Source organism: Zosterops lateralis (assembly GCF_965231275.1).
Source record: "Zosterops lateralis genome assembly, chromosome: 2".
In the NCBI taxonomy this organism is placed as follows: domain Eukaryota; kingdom Metazoa; phylum Chordata; class Aves; order Passeriformes; family Zosteropidae; genus Zosterops; species Zosterops lateralis.
In genome coordinates this window covers 67,450,911-67,476,070 of record NC_139763.1, presented here as the reverse complement: position 1 = coordinate 67,476,070, position 25,160 = coordinate 67,450,911, and the positions used below count along the sequence as shown (strand labels likewise).

The 25,160-nt window shown below is 41.1% G+C and overlaps 2 protein-coding genes across 2 annotated transcripts in view; one reads left to right on the top strand and one right to left on the bottom strand.

The window, feature by feature from the left end:
* The window catches only part of NBEA (neurobeachin), a 453,768-nt gene that overhangs the window by 303,441 nt on the left and 125,167 nt on the right, over nucleotides 1-25,160 (top strand). Inside the window, exon 40 of the mRNA XM_083884753.1 lies at nucleotides 2,634-2,770. Coding sequence (XP_083740879.1) covers nucleotides 2,634-2,770 — 137 coding nt within the window. The remainder of the gene's footprint in view (nucleotides 1-2,633; nucleotides 2,771-25,160) is intronic.
* On the bottom strand, nucleotides 4,639-6,713 carry MAB21L1 (mab-21 like 1). Its single transcript, XM_083882545.1, has one exon. It carries the CDS (start codon nucleotides 6,521-6,523, stop codon nucleotides 5,444-5,446), a length of 1,080 nt encoding a protein of 359 aa, XP_083738671.1. The 5' UTR covers nucleotides 6,524-6,713; the 3' UTR covers nucleotides 4,639-5,443.

Genomic DNA, 25,160 nt, shown 5'->3' with positions numbered 1-25,160 from the left:
TTTTTTTTTTTTTTTTTTGATTGGTTAGTTGTAAAAAAAAAAAAAAAAAAAAAAAAAACACAAGAAAACCTTTTCTCATCTCGAAAGTACGATAATGCTTATTCCTTTATTCCTTGTCGCATTGTGATACTTTTGACATGTTTACCTTGCAACAAATCTAGAGTGTCATTTGAGTAGAATGCAGAGCAGATGCCAAGGTACCAGTCTGGGAGGGAGCTCGGAGCCTTTTCCCTTTTCTCGGGAATAGTGGAAAGGCAGAAATCCCGATTTCCTCTGCCTTCGGTGGCGGGCTAAGCAGTGCCTGTTCCCTTTCCCTCAGCCCTGCTTTGGCAGCTCTGCCCCTGCTCTGGTCCGTGAGGGCTCCTCTCCAGCCGGGCTGCACCATTGTCTGCGCCCCAATGGCAGATTATAGGGTTTGGCCTTTTTGGCCATTAAATACCGCTGGCTTTATTTTTTATTTTAGCCACACAACACCAGGGAAAAAGAGGTAATTGGATTAAATTGATGTTCTTCCTTCTGGGATTCAGCAAAGCCCACAAACGCCTCCTTAAAGTGATAGAATATCGGGTGGTTTCCAGGATGAGCTTTGGAAGGCGCTTTTCTCCCCGCACAAAGGGAGCCCATGGCCCTGTGCCGGGCCAAGTGTGCCCGAGAAGGGCCAGAGGAGGCCCAGGGCGCTCTGCCTGAGAGGGCAAGTGTTTCTGCAGGGCAGGGAAGCGCCGCCTGCCCAGACCCCCCTTCTGTAAACACAAAGAAAGAGGGCCTGGGGAATAGAAACCCAAATCCACTTGTAATCGTACAAGAGAATCGGGCGTAATTACTTGAGCAACCTAGATGAAGATTGATGAGGCTTTAAAGCGGCGTTTGGGATCGATCCCGCTGCCCTTTGGAGCCTGGAGCCGGGCTTTCCCCGCCTCGGAAAGGCTCCTTTCCCTCCTCGGAGCGGCTCCTTTCCCACCGCCAAGGGAGGGAGAGAAGATGGAGGCGACACTGGGAGAGCAGCAAGGCGAGCCCGGCGCATGTGATTCCCATCAGCTGACTCGGGGTCAAGAGGCTACCTCGCTTTATTAGGAGATGGAAAACAATAAAATGAAAGAAAATAGAGTTTTGTATCAATATTACGCGGTCCGCCACGCTGGGCTGCTGAAAGCTGTCACTGAAACTGCGTTTTAGCTTCCCCCCTGTACGCACAGCAATCCCTTGCCTTCCTCTTTATTTATTTTTGCAACGTAAATGACAAAATATTGTGCAATAAGGGCTCAGATTGGGTGTTACAGTAAAGCAAAGCATTAACAACGTGACAGTGAGATGCGCCGATACAGGAGTCATTTGGGCTAAGGGAGTAATTCTAAGTGCTGTTTGCAGGAGCTGGTAGGAAATGTGCGGGCAGTGCTGGGGGAGAGGAGAAGGCGCATCCCAGGCTTTGGCCCCGCTGGGAGCTGCACCCCGGGCTGGGCTCAGCCCTGCTGGAGGGGCGAGCGGCCGGGAAAGGCAGCGGGAGCCTCACATCTCCCTGCCCTCCCTTATTGCAAGGGAGATTTTATTTTTTTTTTAGCTGCATAAAACAAGCAAGCCGTTTTTGGTGCCTCCTGCGATGGTCAGTGTGCCAGTTTCTAAAAGGTGCATCACTCAGGTGTTGTACCCGGCTTCTCAATGCTGGAGTTTTATTGTTTCCGTGTGGCTCTGTGTGGTTAAATAAGTGTATACAAATTATCCCACACTGTTTCATGGTTAAATCTAGAAGAATATTTTACATATAATGTTCTCTTCGAAGCAAGTAAGGTTCCTAAACGCGGTTACTGTCACCTTTAACAGAAGATTGCGTTGATATTGCAGATAAGATGGCGAAAAAGAGATCCTCTTGTCTTTTGGATTAAAGAAGGGTCGTTTTGGTTTTTGTTTTCTTGAATTAAAATCTAACAATTTGTGTCGAGAAGGCTGCCTTTTACAACAGGTTTTCCTCATCCCATCTTTTTAATGCCTGTGAAAGCGAATATATTTGAGCGAAGTATTGTTACAGTAATTTTAAACGGATAAGCAGCGGCAGCGAGTTAAAACCAAAAATTATCTTGCCGTAAATATATTTAACGATTATGTGCATGGGTATTGAAATAGGTGGAGAAAAGAGAAAAAAAAAAAAAAAAAAAAAAAGGAAGAAAAATCTAAACAAACTTCCCCCCCTCCGATATTTGGCGTTACTGTCCGAGCTGAGGTGTGGATGCAGAGTTAGAACTCCTGCCCCCAGGCCTGGCAGGGTCACTGTGGCGGGCAGGGGACCCTGCGCTGCCGGATCGGAGCCGCCGCTCTCTCACATTAAACAGCGATAGTGTTAACGAGGAGCAAAAGGGCATGAAAAGAGAGGGGACCTTCTTCTAAGAGGCAGCTATTTTTCACCCTAACCCCTCTAAATTTCGCTGCTGTGATTTATCTCGCAGCCCGGAGCTCACAACCCCGCTTGTCCCCGGCCCGCAGTTCAAAGCGCCGGCCGCGGGCAGGAGGGGAGCGAACACGGCCTTTACAAACCGGGTTTACGAGGGGCTCGGCGAGGGAAGGGCCACCGGGGATGGGATGGGATGGGACGGGACGGGCCGGCCGGGCGCCTCCAACCTGACGCCGCTGCCCTTGCCTTGCAGGCCCCGTGGTGCTCAGCACGCCGGCACAGCTCATCGCCCCCGTGGTGGTGGCCAAGGGGACGCTCTCCATCACCACCACAGAGATCTACTTCGAGGTGGATGAGGATGACTCGGCCTTCAAGAAGATCGACCCCAAGGTGAGTGCGCCGGGGCCGCCCCCTCATTCCAAACTCCGCTCCTGTCTGCCGCTGCATTAACAAAAAAAAAAAAAAAAAAAAAAAAAAAAAAAAAAAAAAAGCGCAATGTATTAATGATGTTAAATCCTCTATTAGGGCAGCGTGCGCGTTTTCCACGCGGTGCCTTTGTATGAACGCGGTCAGATTTAGTAGTTAAGCCAATTGGTCTGAAATCCCTGGAGGGAGGGAGGGAGGGAGGGAGGGAGCAGCAGTCCCAGCCCGCAGCCTGCCCCAGACACGGCGGAGGCTTTTGCGCCTTCCGAGGGTACCGGAGAATCCCGTTAGTTCAAAAACGTTATTTCACGTGAGAAAACACGGCGCAGTTTGTAAACATTTTGTAACTGCTGAAATGAAAGTTAATGCTTGTTTTCTGACGAAAAAAAAAAATGGGGGAGGGAAGGAATAGACATGTACCGAAGACTTGATTCCTGGGAAAGCTCTGGTTTTTTCTGAAGTCATTTACTACTCCCAATTCCCCAGCGCCGCCCCCCTTCCCCCTCCCTCCCGTGCAAAGCTCCAGCCCAGGCGCAGCAGAGCGGGGCTGCGTGACTGCAGCGGAAACCTTTGCGTGGCTTTCTCCCCGAATTCTCCCCCAGGGAACGGCGCGGGGGATGCCACGCCGGGGAGGAGGGGAGAGACGTGTCTAACAGGGCGCTCCTCTCCTCTGCATCCCTTTTTATTCTTATCGCTCTCGCTTTATTGCTTTGCTATTGCTCTGGAAAGTGTTGGAAGAGAGGAAATACTTTTACAAAGACCTTGGGGTTTGGGGGTTTTTTAATGCAGAAATATTATAAATAACTTCCAAGAGAACTCCTCGTCTGAATATGATTTCTAAGAGAACTCCTCGTTTGCAATGAAGTGATTTCTCTTTGGCGAATTATTTGTAAAACTCGGAACTTTCTTCGCAGTGCTGGGGTAAAAAGTTTCTATCAGAATCTCTGGGCAGAACAGTTTCCTTAAAGTGCACCCGCTGGAAATGGTTGCTAGAGGCAGATCGGCCTCTTCCAGCACTTGTTGACCATTAGGAGCCTAATCAAAATCCGCCTTGTTGATTTGCGTTATGATTTCAAAGCCATTTTAAAGAAATGCATCCTGAGAGGGACCGGGCAGGGCGGTACAGACGGGAGGTTTGGATTGTTTTGTAAACACGCACATGTTATTCCCTCTGAATGCCCTGGGAGCTCAGGGTCCTGATTTCTGGGAGTGCAACTGGCAATCTTATCACATTCCTAACGGATTTGTAGGTCAGAAGTAATATTGTTGTTCGCTTTATTGCTGCTGGCTCTCACCTATAAATTTTATTTTCTGCTTTATTAGTACCTGCACCAAATTGCTCGTTTTATCGGGATCACTGCTTATTCAAAACACTGCTTCACAGATACCTTGTGTTTCCTCAGCTTTGTTCAAAAGGCAGCAGAAACACAATAATAAACCCTTCAAAACAGACTTCTTTCCTGACGGCTGAAAAAGTGTAACTGCGTTAATAATCAGTACGCTGCTGTCTGACAGTTGCTGATGGTGATCTGGAGCTAAATTCTAATGTGTTTGTACAACCAATATTTCCCTATTCGACAAAACTATTCAAAAGGCAGAGTCAGGAGTCTGCCCCTAAGTTTTCTGCTTTACAGGACTTAAGCAACTATACACAGAAAGGCAAAATACACAAAACAGAGCTGCCTCTGCTTTTTCAAGTGGAAGACTTGATCCCATATTGAAACACTTACCCATATGCATTTTACTTCATTTATTAGCTTATAATTAAATAAATCAGCAACAGAAATTAAAATCTAAATCACAAAAAGTAATTATCCAGTGTATTTCAAGTGCATTTTCAAATATATAATTCCAATATTCAAGCGTTATTATATAAGCAGAATCCAAATTTCTTTTGAATATATTTAAATAACATTTCAAGTATATTTATGGAATGTTAGAAATAGAACAAGCAATATATATGAAACGAAAAATGTAAACTTGTTAAGTTCAGACACTTCAAAAGACAATTAACAAAAGTACCGTGATAAAATCTACCTTTTTTTAATGGTATCTTCTTTTTAGCAGAAAATGTCCTTGAAGTATCCAAAATGGCAATTTAACTTCTGTTCACCAATCACAAAACACCAACATCCACAATTTCAAAGACAATGTGAGATCACAATATTTGATACAAATCAAAAGGTACATTAGGGTTTGTTCAGGTGGCATATCCAAATAGCTTTTACTCACAGAAGGTTTACATAAAAATACCGGGCTTTGTTATAATCCGTTGGTACCGTTTTTAGGCAGAATGGTCACAATCAAATTACGGCCAATTTTCTTTTCCGAGTAGCACACTTTCCTTTATTTTCTTTTTTCTTTTTTTTTTTTTTTTTTTTTTTCTTTCCCTTGATTTATTTTTTTTCTTTTTGTTTTGTTGTTTTTTTTGATTTTTTTTTCCTGGCGGGGAACTGCAAAACTGTGACGAAGAGGAACGATGCTCGCTGTTCTCATTTGCTTTTCTTTGTGAAGAGCCTAAGCTATATTCCTTTTTAAAAGAGAATATCATTTGCATTGTCAAGTGGGAATATATGACTTTTCAGACAGGCATCGGGAAATTAGCAGATTTCTCGCTCAGGCCGGTTTGATAGTCGCCCTCTAAAGTTTCTCCAAACTTTTCGGGTTGGTAAGTATTTCCCTAGCCAGTCGCCACGTTTGTTTGGCCGCGTTTTCCAGGGCCGAGTGAGGTTTGCCCTGAAAGAGGTCTAAGTTGGGCAAGAAGTAGTGCGGGCACCTCCTGCACTGGAGGCAGGAGATGAGCTGCAGTAAAATCCCGTTGAGCCGGTCCCCCAGGCACGACTCGTCCCAGTCCGATTCGCGGGGATGCTTTTCGCATTCGTAGGAAACCAGAGTCTTCATGTGATAATTATTCAGGGGCTGGCCCGGCAGCTCTAGGTGACGGTCCCGTAAGGTTTTGAGGATGGAGAGGCATTTCTTCCTGCAGCCGCCCATCTGCAATCTGTTCTCGGCTTCCGCGAACTGCAGCACCCAGGCATCGCTCTCGGCCGAGCTCTGCTTGCCGGCCAGAGAGTGGCACTCCTTGGACAAGAGGTTGAAGCCTTCCGCCTTGACCTCCGCCACCCGGTTGGGTCCCGGCCAGGGGATGTGGGGGAGCGGCCAGTGCGCCGCGCTGCGCGGCCAGATCCCCGTGCACTTGAACGCCGGGGTGATCTGCACCACGTAGCGATCCCTGATCCGCAGCTTCACCTCGCTCGTGTCCGCCACCATCTTTACCACGTCTCTGTAACTGCACTTATCCACGGCTTGAGCCACCAGCGTCTGGAATCTGGAGCGGATTTTGCGAGCGGAGAGGTAGCCAGACGCCGTGATGAACTCCACCCAGAGGGACATGCTCCTCTTGCGCCCGTCGCTCAACTTTAACACGGCGCAGCCCGGCAAGGAGCCGTCGTCCACGAAGTTGAAAACCCCCATTTGGTTCAGATACAGCACGACCTCGAATTCCGTGGGGGAGATGACTTCCAGCCCCTCGTAGCGATTGTCCATCTCGTTCAAGGAGCTGATGAAGCGAGGCTCCTGCACCTCCACCTCCTTCAGCACGTCCGACACCACTTTGCAGACTTCTCGGATGGTTTTGGCGATCGCGGCTTTCCTGGCTTGGCATTTCTCATTGTAGTATTTATTCAAATGATACACCAGCTTGGCCTGGGCCGCGATCATGTTGGGGCAGAGATCCGGATTGTACACCGGAGTCTCGCAATAGGCTGTGGGATCCAATGCGGCTGCTAAGGCTGGAGCCAACTTCAGAGGAGAAACGGGCTGCCGCACTCTGAAATGTAACAAATGTTTTTTTCAAAATGCGCCGGGGCTGCTGCTCCTCAGATGCTCTCTTCCTGCTTTTTTAGATCTGCCGTCTTGAAGTGTGTGTGGTTGGGGGGGGGAGAGGGGGGGAAGGGAGGGGGGAGCGGGCGGGGGACTGGAGGGGGCGATATTTTTCCTTCCCCTTTTTTTTAAAGGGTCCGTGAGTGAGAGGAAAGCATCGAGAGCAGCACCTTTCCCAGCAGCAAGAAAAAACAAAAGTTGCACTGAGACACAGCGAGGGGTTCCAGTAGTCAAAATAATAAAACCTCTTCGTATTTATTTATGTTTTCCCGTAGTAATCACCGTGTGTGTGTGTGCAGGGCGGTTAATCAGACGGTGGAAAAAAAGTGCCGTGTGTGTATGTCAGAAGAAGCTGGCTGTTGGTTTGTATAAGAGCCCAGATGCACTCGTGTGGAAATTATAAAGGCAGGGCCAGGCAGGCGGGCGGCCAATCGCCACTGGGCTCGTCACTGCAGCCTCTTTCAGCTCAAAGCCGGCTAATTAATCCCTCTCTAGGAGATAGATACATATACACAGCCACACGCACACACACAGGCGCTTATAGAAAGGTAGGAGGTTACTGTCCTCTGTACACTCGAGAGAAATGAGAGAACACCTCCTCCAAACCAAGAGAAATCGCTCTCCTTTGGGTGTAACTTGAAGGGTACTGACGTTTCGAGAGGACTTGGCAAAACTGTGCCGCTCGGTGCTGAACCCCTGCGTGCCTCCTGAATGCAGGTGTATCAATGGGCATCCATCAGCCAGGGAGCCACAGGGCGGGCTCGCTCCGGTTAAATCCATTAACCCCCACTCGGCGGCACGTCACGCTGTCCTTTTCCTCCTGATACTTGTCTGTAACTGCAAGCCAGAAGTAGGTTTGGATTATTTTTCCTCTCGTGAACCGGCCAGTGAACGAGGCGGCGGATTCACGGCAAATTTAGCGTTCTTTGGAATAAAATATCGCTCAGAAGTCCACGATTTGTATTGTTTTAAAGGATCTTCTGACGGTCTCTAATCGATTTTGAGGTCTAATGCTTTTCGGCACTGTCTCTGCCTTGCTTTTTGTATTTGTACCTTATGAAGGGAGAATCAATCGCTAAACATATCTGTCAGTTTGGGGTTTTTTTTCACGTTCCTTCTAAAAATCAAGTAGCAGATACAGACGGTAAATCTCCTTTCCCAATTCTTAAGGTCGTTTTTACATTCTGTATCGTGCTCCGGTGTGTTGTGAGGAGTGTATGTTCGGCTGCTTTTGGAGACGTGCTATAAGTACCTATTAATTTCAAACCTGGAGGATTTATCGTACTGTGCTAGCAAGCTGCGCTTAGTAAATGTGCACACGGGAGGCACGATAGCGACTGCAAACATGCCCGTCTGACAGTTTGGGCTTTCGCCTGCCTGATGTGTCATTAGCGAATTTCGCCTTCGCTACTTTAAGTGTTGGTAATCAGGACCTTTATTTGCAAATAAGCTGGAATGTTAAACTCTTCTGCTTCACAGCGTTTACTGAGCTGAGCTTTAAAAGAGCTCTAATATATATACACACTTATATATTTTATATATATACTTATATATACACATATATATGTACATATATATATATACACTTATATATATATATATACACTTATATATATATATATGTATATATACATATATATATAAGAAAAAAAAATAAACCACCAAAGCTTTTGATCGCTTGGAATCTTGAGGCTACTGAGCGATTACCTTTTCTTAAAGTCACTATCACGGTCACAGCAGTCGCTGAGGAGAAATCACGCCACAAAGAACATTTCACGGCATTTATTCAGCGGACGAACGCGACCAACTTTATTGCACAGAGAGGAGGATTTGTGGCGGTGCTGGCTCGCTCGGTCTGGCGCTGATAAGGCGCTGATAAGGGTGTTCCCCTGCCGCTCCCGAGGAGGACCCGACGGGAATCCTTTCCTGCCCCCGGGCGGAGCAGGGCGAGGCTGTCGCTGGAAAGCTGCGGGTGACAGGTGGTCCCAAGGCAGCTCAGCTCCCCTCGGCCGCAGCTCCTGACCGCCGGGAAAAGGGCGCAGGGGAGGCGGTTTCCTCCCGGCTTTCTCCCTCCTCCGCTGGGTTTCCCGGCCGGGACACGGTGCCTCCCCCCGGTCCCGGGGCCCTGCGGGAGCGCCGCTGTCCCTGCGCCGGGCCCGGCCTGGGCCGCCTCCTCCCGGCCTCTCTCCCTCTCCTGCCCCGCGGCGCTGCGGGCTCCAGGGGCCGCCCCGGCCTTCCCGGAGCGGGCGCTTCCAAGAGTTCTGGCCGGCTCTGAGGGGGCAAGCGGCGCCTCCCCGCCGCTCCCGCCGGCGGCTGCGCGGGGAACCTGCTCTGCGGCGGGGCCAAGGCCGGCCCTCTGCCCTCTCCCCTTTCGGCGGGCCCGGCCCAGCAGAGCCCGCTCGGCGGCACCGCTCCGGCCCGGCGGCGGGCGGGACGGGGAGGCTCCGCTCCGGCCGGCACAGCCCGCCCCACCGCCCCAGGACGGGCTCGGTAGGGCCCAGCCCGCCCCTCAGCGCCGCGGGAGATGCCGGGGGCGCCGCGCCCTCAGAGCGGGGCACGGCTGGGCCCTCACAGGAAGGAAAGGCGGTCCGGTCGGGACCGAGTGGTGCGGGGAAGGCCCGCGGCAGCCCCGGCCCGGCCCGGCTGGAAACCGGGGCGGCTTCCCTGGGATGGAAATGTCAAAGAGCCCCTTCCTCGCAGGGTCACAGACCAGCGCCCCGGTAAAACCGAAAGTTACAGCGAGCGGGCGGACAAAAGGCTGTCCCTTCCTCCCTTTGGGCCGAGGGAACAGCCCTTCCCTGCGGTGGGGGCTCCCTCCGCTTCCCAGAGGTTCAGGAGCCTCGGAGCTGCAGTTTGCGAATGTTCCGGGCCGGGTTTTGCTTATTTGTGCCCCCTGGGTTTTAGCTTGGCAATTCCAGTTGCCAAAGGCAGAATGGAAAGGTCGTACCTTTAAGCTGTCAGAAGTCGTCACATTCATAACGTGGCAAAATTAATTGAAACAAAAATTAGGTCTCAGATACTAAAGCAGAGTTTTCAATGCGCAGTGCTGAGATTAAGCTGTGGTATCAAGTAATGCAGGTTTTACGTATTTGTTGTGTCTCGGTGGCCACGAGAAATACTAGATTTAGGCTTGACTGGGTGATGTTTAACATTGAAGGTCGCTATTACTCCCCTCCATCATTTCGTTTTACACCAAACATTTAATAGTTTAGGAATCTGTATATTTAGGCATCACGGATGCCACTGAAATGTGACTGTGGAAGTGACCCAATCGTTTAACATGACAAGAAGTCAGTTTGGGTTAGACGTTAAAAATTATTATCTATATCTATCTATTATTATCTATATGACTATATATGATATAAAAATAAAAATATTTTTCGAAGCTTCTGACCACTTGCTGCAGTTATTTTTTTTCTCTATATTTTTTCCTTGGTAAACTACAAAAAGAACACCTTTTGAGAAATTAATTTTATTTCTACAGGGTTTATTGAGTATTAAGTTGTTTTGGAAAATTGGGATTAAAGTCACCTCATTAAAATGATGATTGATCATTTGTCATGATAATGCTACCTTATGATATTGGTGACTTTTACCAAATTGCTGTTTTCCACATATTTCCCCTAATTAGGGGGTACTATAACAGTATTTGTTGTGCTCTGCTTATTTCAGATCTTTTAAACTACATTGCCTTGTCATGTAGTGCTCATGTTAGCCAAAAAGCCAAATGGTGCTGAAAGTCTTTGTATTTGCCCACGTCCCCAGATTGCAATATTGAGAAAAAAAAAAAAAAAAAAAGAAAAAAGTTTCCTTACATATAAATTTAACCAATAATTTCTTTTTCATATGGTGAAAAGTGTGAGTTAAAATGCACATGCAGATGCATTATCTACACAAAGGGCTTACATAGATATCACTTTATATTTCTTATTATATAGTGATAGTTCTTCTACACACAAGTGCTCATGAATTTTAAAGTTTTATTTTTTAATATCTGCCAATTGCACTAGGGAGGCAGGAAGAAAAAAAATGAAGCTGAGTTGATTAAATTATTTATCCCTACTGCTGAAGTGAGTTTGAAGGCTCATAGAATGTATCTGATTTCTTGGCTCCTCTTTCTCCCCTTCCCCCCTCAATTCTTCCTGGTTATTTCATCCATATCATCCTGCCAGCAACAATAAATTCACTCTTTTTTTTTTATTCAAGTAAGAAAACTAAAGACAGATATTTGTGCTGGGTTTGCTATATGTGTCACATTTTATAAAATAGGCAGCATCTTTTTTTTTTGTGATAGAAGTTGACGGTACCTTCAGTTTTCTGTATTCTTATTTTGTAGTTTACTTTTTGCCTTCACTTTCAAATTTATGAGCAAATGAAAAGTTTAAATGTAAGTTGATATAATGTTTGTAAAAATGCAATTTTAATAAATTTATACACTTCATTACTAAGATTTGTGGGCATCAAGTTTTGCATATTTTGGTATGCAAGCATTATTCCTCTGTTGTGAACAGTTTCCTGCAATTTTTGTTTTTGAGAAATTATGACATATTTCCTTTTACAATATACAATTGCCATTCAGTAGTGATAAACTTAATGTGTATGTATTTGCTTCCTATTAAAAATTAAAGAAAAACATGAAGAGAGTTTGCGTTACTGTTGGACTTGGTCATCCTAGGTCTCACGGATGAACTGTTAATGCTTTAAATTCCTCTAATCTGCAATCTGTTAAGGGAAAAAACAGTAATTGATTTGTTTTCTCTAAAATGTTATGTCTCAAAAGTAAACACGGAGCTTACACAACTGTGATTTTGGCTAGAACTGCAGAAACGTGTAAGCAGAAAAAAATTGCATTGAATTATTCATTTGGTTCACTTATCCATCAGCTTCTTCAAATCCAGACATTCCGTGTAGTATAGCACTTTATTTAAGTAGTCCAGCATTGGGGTTTTTTGTTTGTTTGTTTGTTTTTGTTTTTGTTTTCTTTTTTAAGATCTCTAGCTTGGAGAATGTTCTTTTTTTGCTGAACTGCTAGAGGAGTGCGGAATCAGTGGGGATTAGCGCCTTTTAATCTACTACATCTGTAGTGGGTCATCCAACACTGCAGAACTCCCATTACTCTCTATTGCTGGTTATGATTAAGTGACTGAAAATATTGAACATTGCTTTTGAATATAAAGCTGTATGTGTTGGATAAGCGGCTTCTGAAGACTTCATGTCTAAACTAATCTTTCCCCTCAGTAACTTTAGCCCTGGAATACGAGAGAGGACTAAAGTGTTAGAAAACGTACATTGAAATTGAAGTATTGGAGCATTTGAAAAGCATCATTATATAAATTATGGCATCACACGATATGCCGTGTCTTAGGAGTAACTCAGCATCTTCTTGGCCCAGTCAAAGTGGGAGGGTGGTATGTCTCAAACACACTTATTTTTGTGGCTGGTGCTTTTTCTGTAATCTGGTTTTATACTGACCAGCAAACTAAACTGCATCATCTCGTCAATAGCTGAAATTAGCTGAAGACATTGCTTAACACCTTTGAACACTGGCCAATAGGAAGTTATAAGTAAGCACCATTTTTTAGTATACGTTTGGTCATATTATGTGTTTATTGCTAATTTTCATGCTGCCAATATTTTGGGCATCTTATGTCCCTCCAACTCAAAATGAAACTTTGTCCTCTCTCTTTACAGTTACATGGGTATGGTAAATTACCAGTGTAACTCATTTCATCTTGGTTTAGCTATGAAAGGACATACCTAACATATTTCAATGTAGACTTCTAGTTTTAATGTAGTGTATAGCTCTCCAATATTTTCTTTCCAAATAACGGTGAAGGGAGGAGTTGAGTGAGTTGGTTGTAAGTGATTAATATGTTCCATTGAACCTTATGAAGGCCCTGATCCTGAAAATAACTGCCTGTGCACTTCACTGTGAGCCTAAAAGCACCCGTGACATCATGGGCAGGATCAGGGCCAAAACACTTGGAGGTTAACATTTGAAGAAGATGAGATACAGTGAGCCTCTAAAATATCTAATGTATCAAATGCATGTGTTGGTGAGGAAATATATTTTTGGCTCAAATATCTACACTTTTGTCAAGCAGCACTTCCCTATTAATTTCATTGTGCTTTAGCCATAGCGTTAAAATAACTTCTTGAGAAAGGACATGGCTGTTTTGTCCATATTTTAACAACATGCTCTCACAAAAATTGCCCCCCCCCGATACACTCTAAAACTCTTCTGAGGAGGGTGAGGTTATTCAGAGAAACAAATGAAAGATTAGGCTTTCAGAATCTCCATTAAAACTATATTTTTAAATCTACTTTCACATATTCAGGACTATTTCTAAATTCCCAAAAGCTATAGAGTGTTTTAGCAGTCTTAAATATAAGCAACCTACTCGCTAAGACTACTTATTGTTCCTAAAAATATCGTAACTGTAACTATAATAGAAACATGTCGACCAACTTATTATTTAAGAAAGAAGAGGTGAGATCTTCCCAGGAAAAACATGATACTTAGATCTTTTGGCCTTTAAAATATTTTACCACCACCACTCTGAACTTTTTTTTTTTTTTTACTGGTAGAACATTGTCATTGTAGAACACAGTATTTTATCTAAGGGAAATTTGAGCTTCTTAATTAAGTCTTCTGTTGCCCTCTTACTTGAATTTGAAAATTTAACTTGCATCACCTACTTTTTCCTGCCAGTTTTTAGGCCAGCTCCAGGACAGAATATAAAGAAGTGGATCCTTTGTGGCATAGTGCTGATGTCCTTGAAATGAGAAAGGCTATAGAAATAGCAAGTAGTCTTGTAATTTCATAAATATCCAATCAAATTGTAGAAAGAGAAATATTAGCTTGTGGAAATATCTGCTTATCTGAAATGAAAATTACTATCCATTTTTCTTAAGAGTTGAAATAGATCTTGCCTTTTAGACAGTTATCATTTATAATATATTAGTGCCATTGAAAAGGAGATAAAAATTTGCAGTTTATATGTTAGGGTAGTGACACTGTTGTCTCTACACTGTTGTCTCTAAGACTACTTAGTTTTTGATGAGGCAAAGGAGATTTTTTTGTGACTTCACATTTATGAATCTTATTTATTTACTGTTTTAGTTGATAAAAAATAATTTTACTGTAAAACTAAAGGAAACTTTCAGGGGAAAAATTGTGGAGTTTTACTTTTTTTAAGGTCAATAGTGATTTTAATGGGGTTATGCAGTGTATCCAGGCGTACTAAGAGAGAAGTTACTGTAATCAACATGGTTCTATCTTATTTTCAGTAAATATTTTACCATTTCTGTTTCTTGTTTTCTTACAAAAATTACTTCCAAGAATAAACTGGCTTCAATTTTCGCTTCATTTTTTTAACCTTATCAAAAAGAACAATTAATAAGAGCAGAATTCTTACTAGCCCTCTGAAACACAGACAAGTATATGGCATGTGCCAGGCTGTGCCATAATGCTTGCCATTTTCACCTACACTTCAAGACATTGCTTCTTTAAATGGCAAGTATGTTGGACAACAGTTTTCTCATTATATTCTGTGAGTACATTCATTATGTATTATTAGTCCTTAATTGTAAAGATGAAACAATATAACCATTTATCTTGGCAAGCCCATGATTTATAATCTGTACATTAGAAAACTGCGTGGATCTACATGGATGTTTTCTTCTGTATGCATACTCAGATTTTTGACATAGGGGATTAGAAGAAAGTTTTTAGGCTAAATCTATGGCTAACCTAATCCATCCTTTGTAGGCAACCTGGATCTCAACATGGTAAAGTCCTCTCTATCCCCGCCCCCCAAAATTCAGTTCTTCATTTGTTTTGTTCACCATGCTGCATTAACACAGTTTTCCCTTGTGTGCATCTGCCAGTGTACAATTTAGCCACGGGCATCTGTAGACCTTGTGGTGATCAGTATTGCAGGCAAAAGCCATATGTGTTTAAATAAAAAAAAAATCTCTTTATTTCATTTGCTGTTTTAACTGGATGGATAACTTCTGTGCCTCAAGACAGAGGAAGAAAAAATACAGAAATAATTAATTGCCTCTATTCTTGAGGCAGTTTCATTTTCCCTCTCCAATATGGAATGCTTGTCAGCTTCCCTGATAAATGACTGCATGTATTTGCATAGGTTTTACATTAACACAAAAATTAGTTTTATTTGTGAAAAACTATTTTACATAATAATGCAAAATCTAGCATTACGGATTATGTTTCCAAACTTGAGAGACTGTGGAGAAATGAGGGGGTTTTTGTGTTTGCTTTATAAAATTTTTTTGGTTTTGCTAGTTGGTTGTTTTGCTGGGTTTTGGGTTTTTTTTTTGTTTGTTTGTTTCATGTCAAGGTATATTAATTTTTAGTTTTGTATTTTGCTTTTGTAAAAACAACCGAGTCAGGATCTCTTAATGTTTATAAACCATTTATTCAGTCTTTCATAGATTGAATTATTGATGGTGGTATGAAAACAACTTTTTCACAGATTTCAAACCCATTCCATTTATTAAATACACACCTAAATATGAATACATTTGCAAAATTTCATGGAACTGCTTTGAAAAACAAATATTGAAACAAATTTAGCTGTTAAATACATTATGAGAATATACTTTTAAGTTTTTAAAGCTGCTATTAAAATAATTCTCCATCAGGTATTCTTTCAGAGCATTAATGTACTGCATTAGCTTGTATGCCAGTGTAGGACCATTTTTTTCCCTACATATAATAACCTGTCTCTTTTAAGCAATTAGGCACTCCTAGCTTGGAGTGACAGTACTATACCTCTAGTTAAAAACTGTGTTTTATTCACTATTTGTCATGTCCATAAATAAAGTCTACAAATCAATCAGTCTGAAATATCTCTGAAGGAAAATATACTGCCCTAATTTTAAGCCAATTGTAGTTATTTTCAAGTGACATGAATTGGATATTTTCTCATAGAATAAACCTGGTGTCTTGTTGTCTGAAGGAAACTGCTAATTGTATATCAGTATATCAGTTCTCCATGCTGAAAAAAACACAGATGCATTTGCTGCTGTTATTTCTTGCTCTATAAGAAGAAGAAAATATTGCTCCTTATGAAACATGCTATACTTGATGGCAACTTAAGGCAAAAGAGTGCCTTTGCCACTTCTTAAATCTGGGACACCCTAGGTGCCAGCTGTCACTGCTCAGCTAATGATGACAAATGCCCCTCTCTATGCAGATTGCAGAGCTTGCAGCCTGCTATGAAAGGCAGTCAGATTACCTTTCTTCAGATAGTAACTTAACCTTTTAAACTCAAGTGTCAGAATGAAATTATTAACTGGGATAGTTTCAATATCTGTTTCTTTATAAAGGGGAGAAAAATGAAAAGAGAAGAAGGCAATGACTTCAAATAATACCATAGCACTCGTATTCACAAATGGTTTTTGCTTCTCTGATCTTTTAAAAATAGGAAATTGCTGCCACTGTGCCTGTGAGCACTCTGTGGAGTTTGCTGGCGTTGAATGCATGAATGCTGAAGCTGACCTCTCGGTTGCACTACACAGAAATGGGGCCAAGTGGGACAAATTCTGTCCTTGCTTACATCCACACAGTGTTACTGAAGCACAGATCTGACAGATCACAGGTTAATGGATGCTATTTGTAATAGACCTTAATTGATCTTAGGTATTGTGGATATACTCAGCTCTCTCTGTGGCAGTTCATGTTACCACTCTAAGCCTATGAACTTCAGCTAGATTTCACTCTGTCTAACCGGGTATCTATTTTGTGGGCAAGAGTGGTTTCACAGAACTCAGTGTCACATGGTTAATATTGCTAATTTAAATATATTCTACAGTCAGAGGGTTGGAGTTGCTTCCTGGGTTGTCTTGAAAGTAGCTAACAGATGTGGAGATGTTACGTAGTTCTTTAACATCAGGTCAGAAACATAACACAGTACAAGCACTGAATATGCCACCTAAAGGTGTAAGGTATGTTTTGAGTGTGTGCTCGTACATCTGTGTGTGTATTTCTGTGAGTCTATTTCCACGTGTTTATACACTTGAATACGAAGGTAAATAGGCATAGGCACAGTCTTGTCCATATGTCTATACATGCACTATCCTACACGTGTAACATCCAAACAATATATATTTCCATGTTTATATTAAAATGCTGACATAAATGAACATGTTTAACTAGAATGTTATATTTGCCATTAAATCAGTCTATGCAGTGAACTGCATATGAATAACAATTTCCCTTTGAGCTAGAGCTTATTTTTATTACAGTAAACAAGTACTTACACCAGTATGTTTCAGGAACACATCTCCACAGCAGTGAGCAATAATAGAAAACTATAGAAACTATAGACTTTTAATGAGATGACCAGGAACACTATGCTGTATGGAAGGAAAGAAGTAAATAGTGAGGACAGGAGGAATGTCTCAGACAAAAAACTTACTATGATGTGCAGAAAGTACAGGAGGAAGAAAAAAATGTACGAGCTTACAGAAAAAGTTGAGATCAATGTTGTAATAATTGCAATGTGGTTGATTCTGTAGTAGTCATTAAAGGAAAGGTAATCTGAGTCATGAACATAATATTGATTAATATTATTTTCTCCAGAAAATAATAGATCTGATTGCTGATATGAGTGTTCTCAAAGAGCTTCAGTCAGCACTTGCCTCTTTTGGTAATATGATATGTGTAAGGAATATGGTGGTTAATATTATATTAGAACTGGTTTTTGTTGAAGTTTGGGAACAAATGTTTGTTTTTGCCTAAGAATGTTAAATTTAACATCCTGTCTTGTTTTGTTGCACTGTGTTTCTTTTCTGTAAGTCATTATGTTCAAAGTATTTAAAACTATACATTTTATTATTTTTAGCAAGAGTAGCACAATCTGGGAAATGAAAAAGACAAAGATCCAGTGTTTCATACTCAGCTTTCTCAGCTTGTTGGTTGAATAGGCATCAAATGAAGTCCAATGCCTATACAAAAGAAATGTTCCTTGTTTGGATTTGCCCCATCTGTGTCATCTGGTGGCTTATGCAATAGGAGGTGTTATCACATGAATCCAAATGCACAAGCCAGTTGTTTTATGGACTCTTTCTGTGCTTGGAGGAGTTTATAAGTTGCCCACTCTATTGTGTGTCACTCCCAGATGACACGTGTGCATTCTGCTGAGCATATTTTGGGGGTAATTATAACTAATGAAGCCTGGTACACAGCTTGTTCACAGAGTGATTTATTCTGCTCCTGTCTGATTCCTGAGAGTTCTGTAAAATGGTTATATTGTGCCCTCCACTTTGGACATGTATGGGAGCATGTGGTATTGAGTCCATCAGAGAAAATTTGCTATTCAGTGTACCACAGACTAATTACAAAGATATTGGCTGGCTACATCTGTTTAAAAATATAGAGTCAGATTGAAATTATAAATGGGATCTGTAACTTTAGGGATATTGACTTTTTTATGACTCTTGTTTGGTCATTTACTCTTTCCAGACTTGCAGTAACCCATTTAGATGTACCACTGTTAAACAGCTCAGGGTTTCTCTGAACATCATAAGCTAAGGTTAGATTCCCTTCATGCCTTTTAGCAAAGCAGATTTTATTATGCAATCTGAGTTTTGATAGGTGGTGATATTTTGTGGAAAAATGGATTTAAAAGTTGGAAGAAAATACCTTGTAGCTTTGCAAGTTTCATAAAGCAACAACAACAAAAATTCATTACTGAAGCCTGGGTGTCAACCTTTATTTAAACTTAGATCTATCATTCTCACCCTAATTTATCTTGACTTACCAGTCTCTCAGGCAAGTAAATCTACTGATATTAGTGGAACTCATCTACATTTTGTTTTGCCAGGATGATTCTAAATTTTTTTCCAAGATGCTAATGCCTCTGAAATCACAAAGTAATGGTGACCACAGAAGCTTCAGGGTTTGTCACTTCATCTACCAGATTCACAGCTATTCAAGGAGGCTGGATGTTTTATATAAGTATCTTGGCATCAGTGTTCAGTAATAATAGTCTTCAATTATATCTGTCTTCAGTTAAATAAGTTTCTTTCCTCTTCACCCCTAACTTTGTATCGAGATTTGAAAGAATTCTACATTTTTTTCAGTACTTCAACAAAATTTTCTTTCTTTCTCTCAAAAACAAGGGAGATGTTAAAAGCCATAATACTGCTTGTAGGAATGGGAGAAGGGATAAATACTTGTTTTGGTATACATTTAATAAAAGCATTTTGTAAGGTGAGAAAACAACTGACTAGAAAATACAGTTCACATCCTTCTTACTTGCTGCAAGAGTAGAAAAAATAGTGTTACTACTGAATTACTGTTTAAATCTGGTTTTGTGAAAACAACCTGGGATGTCTCAAGACAACATTAGCAGTGTTGGGGGTGAGAAGTCCTTCTCTAGTTCTGAGAAGTGAATAGTGTAACATAACATTCCTTAGCTATATATTGTTTCCATGTGTATATTGTTTCCATGTTAGCTATCATATTAGGCAAGAGGATGTGGTCACTGGCAGACTTGTGCCCTATATCTGTCCCAATGGTGAAGTTCATAGTATTGATAGTTTTCAAAATCAGTAGGATTTTGAATCACTGGGAAAGGAAACAAAATAGAATTTCCACCTGATTTTAATCTTGATAATCATGAAGATAAAAGTGTTAGAAGGTCTGATGATGGTTTCATTTTTTTTTCTAAATTTCTGTGGGTTGCAGTGTTACGTACCCAAGATAATAACCATCAGAAGGTAAAAGTGCTGTTTGTATATGATGAGTGTGACTCTACCTGTAGGTAATATGTGTGCTGAAACATACAATTTGGGAGCTGGCTGGTTTGCTGAGAACAATTGTATCATAAAGTAGAAGTTTTTCTCCACTTGTTTTAAATAAGCAGAATTTGGTTTTGGTCTCTATGCTTTGTTCTGAACTTTCTCTGTATACAAAAGTTCTGAGGACAATTTTTACATGATGATTTAGTGATATAAAATATGACCTGGGTTTGACTTATCTGATGATAAAATTGTTTCAGGTTTTGACTTTGCCATGAAGCACATAATATCTGGTTACTATGCCAGATATTACAAGAGGCCTGCTAAATTGTCATCACATACTTATATATGAAATCCTTAGATAGGATAGATGTCACAGATGAAAACAGGGATTTTGCATGTTTGGTAAGGTTTTTAAGGTTTTTTTTCTGTATTCTTTGTTAAAGGACTGTGACAAAGTACAATGACTGATGTATTAGAACATGAGTGCCTAAAAATGAGCAGTTTTTTTCCTTCTAGAAATATTGTCATAAATTTAAAGTCTAGCTTACTGGAATTACGGGCTTGTTCTATTCAAATATTGCAGTTTTCAGGTGTGGTGTTGGCTGCTAAGCAATCTACTCATCTTTAGTCAGAGTACACCTGTTCTATATAATTTTAAACATGTAATAAAATATTTAGGACTAATGGTCTAAATCAAGCACTAGCTAAGGCGATGACACTAAATACATCAGATGTGGTTGGGTCAGTGAAGCTTACATGTCAGTCATTCTTTTGCACTGACCAAACTTTCAATGCAGGAACTCATGTCTTAGTTGGCCTCTGGAAGAGTTTGTTTCAGAGCAGATTGTGGCCTTCCAAAAACTGGGAATTGCAGCTGTAGTTTCATTCTCTGACTATTTTGCTTCCTTCTGTAAGCAGCATTCAATTTATTCCATTTCTGTGCTACTTTACGTGAGTTTTGTGACAGAAATTACTATTTAAGTCATCTTGATTCTAGAAACTTCTTCATGCTCTGCTCTGCTATGGCTGGTGAATATATCCTTATCAGGTATGGGTAGATGAAAATAGCTTTTCATGTGTGTATTTAGGAAATAGTAGTAAAGTAGTACTTATTTGTACCTGCAGTAATAACTGACAAAAATTGGAAACAAGAAGCTGAGGTGCTTTTTTGAGTTTTAAATTCTTACCTTGCTAATCTCACCAGTGTTAGCAGCAGACTTTTGTTTTTTTCCTGGTAAGCCATTACCTTCCACTTCCTCTGGTACTCTCCCAGATCTGCAGGGCCTGGCTGCCTAGTTGGACTGTCTGTTTTCTAGAAATTCTGAAAAATTGCTGAGAAAAGAATGTCTGCCATATTCCATATGTGCTGATCAGTCACACGGTGGACATGTTGGAGTGCGTGTAAAGGAAATGCTGGCCTGTTTGAGTTTACTAAATGCATAAGGAATTTGAACTCCAACCCCACACTGACCCTGTGGTACTGTATGTGTTGTTCAGTCAAAATTACAGTGATTCTATTAAACCTTCAATTTTTATACCACTTTGGTGAAGTTTATACAACTCTGTGGAATAGAAGAAATAAATCACAAACAAGAATACAAGGGAAAAAAAAGCTGTGCCTTGGTTAGGAAAAAAAGTGACTGAATGAGCTGAAGATCAGAACAAAGAGATCAAAGAGAATGAATTTGAAATGGAAGACATGAAAAATTTTCAGGCAAAATTAATTTTAAAATATCTAGTATTTTTTTTTTAATTGAAGGAACTGGACTAAAATAATAATACAAAACTCCAAAGGGGAGAATTGGGACAAATTAGGAGTGAAGAAATAGTTCTTTGCTTAAAGAAGTTTGAAATAGAGTAAAAACTGTAGGATTTTCTTCATATAAACATAAATACCATGCTAAGCAGAAATCCAAACTTTAAAGAGCATCTACCAGTACATCTAATCACAGTTGGCCCATGTGGTAACTCTGATGTGAATACGCTGTAAAATGTCCACGTTCTCCAGAATTACTCTTGGCTGTGCTTGAACAGAGCCAGATTAAATGTAGTTGCTGCTTTTGTGGGCAGAAGTCATTGCTTTATGAAACAAATAAGGTAGTTTTCCACAAGCTGCTCTCCTGAGCCCCAGACAGTGACAGCAAGTCTCTTCATCATCCTTCACTGACCTAAAGGTTAACCTGTCCAGAGGCTTGTGAAGTCTATAGAGTAAAGGAAAGCTTTTTTTGTGTGGGAAACAATATATCTGAGAAGAGGAGGACAACAGAGAATCCAGAATTTTTGAGGGAACACAAGTAATGAAGTTCATGGCAAACCTTTAGAAGTGTAGATAATTATACTGACACCTTGGCTGCTATTTCTTTACCTTCTGAAGCAAGTCCTGATGAGAAGGACTGAACAAGACCTTTGTATATGCACAAACTGCTGAACTTGCTTATTTTGAATGGTTCTGTATGTTCTTAAATAAATGTTACTAAACATGGAACTTGTGAGGGCTGCATTCACAGGCCTATGTTATTTGTTACTGGTCTCATTTAACATTTATAGCGTGACACGCATTTCTAGGTTGCCTTAGAGAAATAAAAATTATGTCATTCTGGCCTCATTATACTGTCTAATTTTGGTAATTGCAAGAAATTTTGGAAGTAAATAGAAAAGAGACATAGTGGAAAAGGTAAAAATATCCTAATAGAGATGCCTACTTCATCCTGTAGGAGGCTGGTATATCTGCTTTTTTTTAAAGCCAGTATAAAATGGCATTTCCAAACAGTGATGTAGGGAAGAAGTTCTGTTTAGGGGTTAGGACTGGAAGAAACACCAGTTGAAAGACAAAGGTAGAAGATATGAGAATTAGATTTACATTTGATGGGTTTTTTTGAGGCTGCTGAGAATTCAGTCAGAGGTATTTGAACAAGATGCAGTGGCTAGTACAGGAGAGAATATTTCACTTTCCCTGTTCCCAGGTGGATGAGTTGAGGACCAAAGGGTAGGCAATTCAGTTACTTACTGCAAAGTAACTGAATCAAACATGAACGGTGTCAAGGTTTCCCAGGAATGCACATTCCAGTGCATGGACACAATACATTCAGCTGCAAAATTTACATGTATATAAGAACATAGGCTAAATCTCCAGCCCGAGAAAACCCTATTAAAAATCTTGGCAATCAAAGGCAGGAAGATGATGGCATTGGTGTAACATGATAATGTGGGGGTTTTTTTAGACATGGCTGCAGTAATGCATCATGTCACCTGGTTGCAATATTGAGCCTGTAATGGTACTTTCTCACTCCTTTTGATGAACACAGTGCTACTGTGGGTCTTCAGCTTTGAGAGGTGGAACATTAATGTATCTGAGTCTTCCTTATGTCCTTTTCTGGACTCATTTATAAAAATTGCCACTTCAGCCAAATACTATCCTTCTAATGTGGTATTTCATTGATACTTGGTGGTATAGCAGAAAGTTTGCTCATATTTTTCCAAGGGTTCAGTGAAAGATTGATTCATCTTTTTAGTCCTACAGACTGCAAAGCTGTTCAGAGCTCTTTATAAATGCTAGCCTGATAGTCTACCTAGAATACCTCAACACAGAAGCACAGAATCAATTATTTATACTTCTTGTTTAAAAAAAGTGTTCTTAAGTATGAATTTTCTCCCTTTAACAGCAAGAGGTATAAGCTTTGAGTAGAAGGTCTAAATATCTAATTACAATAATGAGACGTAAATCCCCACAAAGACTTAAGTATAAAATTTCTGTATGAAGTACAACTGGAATTTAAAAGGGGATGAAATTATGGCATAAAAGCTGATTTTATGATTTTTGTGTGACCTTAATAATAAAAGCTGACTAGTTTTATAGTTTTTGTGTGACCTTAAGCAAAATAATACTTTCCATTCAGGAAGTGGTCGATTCTGCACAAGTGCAATTTGTTGTTTTGGGTTTTCTGCTTAGCTGGCTCGTAATAAAAGTATACCAACTGGTGGGGCTTTTTCTGTTTGTTTGTTTGGTGTTTTGTTTTGTTTTGTTTTTGTTTTACTGTATGAATGAAGCAAATAAGATGCAGTGGCTGTAATTCCAGTTATTAAACCTGTTTCTTTATTAATGATAATCATTAGGTGGTCATTAGTCTGGCTAAAAGGAGACAAACACACAAAAATGGTTTTGTGATAAGAAAGCAGATTTGTCTCAAATAAGGGACACTGGATGTAGTGCTCTGCACAGTACATCTCCCAGAAGCTCATAGGATCTGTTTACCTGGTTGAAATTCAAATTGTTTTATTATGGTGTCAATTCTTTGGTTTTGGCAGCACTTCTAAAGTGTCTATACACAAAAGGACTACCACAGTGAATGAATGCTAGTGTTGACACCACCTAACAAGCAGGGATTATGTGTTTACAGAAGAAGTAATATGATAGGTCAAGTATAAGAGGCACTTCTCAAGAGCACTTCACCACATAATGAGTGACTGACTAGAAAGTGCGGAGCTGCCACTCTTTGGCTTCGTTTCGGTGTTGATGCCTGCCTCTCTCCTCCAAAGCCCTCTTGATCATGTTCAGCTGCTCTGTTCTCATGTGGTGAATAATAGTAGAGTAAAGCAGCTTTTCTGTCTCATTTTTCTTGCTAATTTACACATTCAAGCCATTTTTTGTTTGCTATCCTTATTTGCTATTCCCTTTTGTCAAGGCACTGTTCTCTTTTTTGCCTCAGGCCTAGGAACTAATTTGAGCTTCTATAATTACTTCATGTTTTACACCTGTCTGCATATCATGCACCCCTTGTCTCTGTGCTTAAGCTGTATATTTCCTTGGAAGGAGGAAAAAAAAAAAAAAAGAAAGAAAGGCTAGTTTTCACACACAAGGAATCCCCAAGTTTCTCCTCTCAGCCTTCCTACAGGAGAAACACAATTAAACTGTTGAGATGTTCTCAGCAATGCAGCTGACCTTTTGGGTTCATGAAGGACAAATGAATGCTGTCTGTTCAGACAGTTTGTGTTAAGACATTGTTGAGCAAAGAGCCCTGAGCTTTGTTCCTCTTGAATGAAGCAATGGTTGTAGTCATTTTAAAATCATTAAGAGCCTGAATGCACGGTATCATTCTACAGTGTTTGCTCTACAGCTGCTCTTCTGCTTTAATAGCAGCTTATTAAATTTGGGTCAAGCACACTCTGAAGAGTATCACAATGAAGAAACTGTTCAAAAAGTTACCTGTTTAAAAAAAAGGGCAATTGATTAGATTTTTAACTTAAGTGACAGCTGCAATTCATTGCCTGTTCTTTGTGGTGTCCTGCAGCCAGAGTGGAAGCCTTTTGTAATTTGGTCTTCATTTTGTAAAAGCTTTCTTGAATAATCCAGGGTTGCTTTCCACTCTGAGACCGCCTCAATCCAATTAGGAGTTTAACAAGGGTCAAATTAAGGAGACTTTACACTTCATGTTTGCATCATTAGCCATAAGACTGTTTTGTGTGTGCACGACTGTGTGTCGAGGGAGGAGGGGAGGCTGCAAGATGGGGCAGACACAAAGCTGTCATCCACCATGTGGTGCATCCCAGCGCTGAATGAAGGCACAGCAGGCTAGGAACAACATTTCCAGTTGTCTTTTGGGGCTGTCGTCATGTGGATTTCAGCTGGTACATGGCTGTTTGGGGTTACAGGTGCTAGCTAGAGCTGAGGAAGAAGAGCGCATTCTGCGTCTAGTCTTTTCTC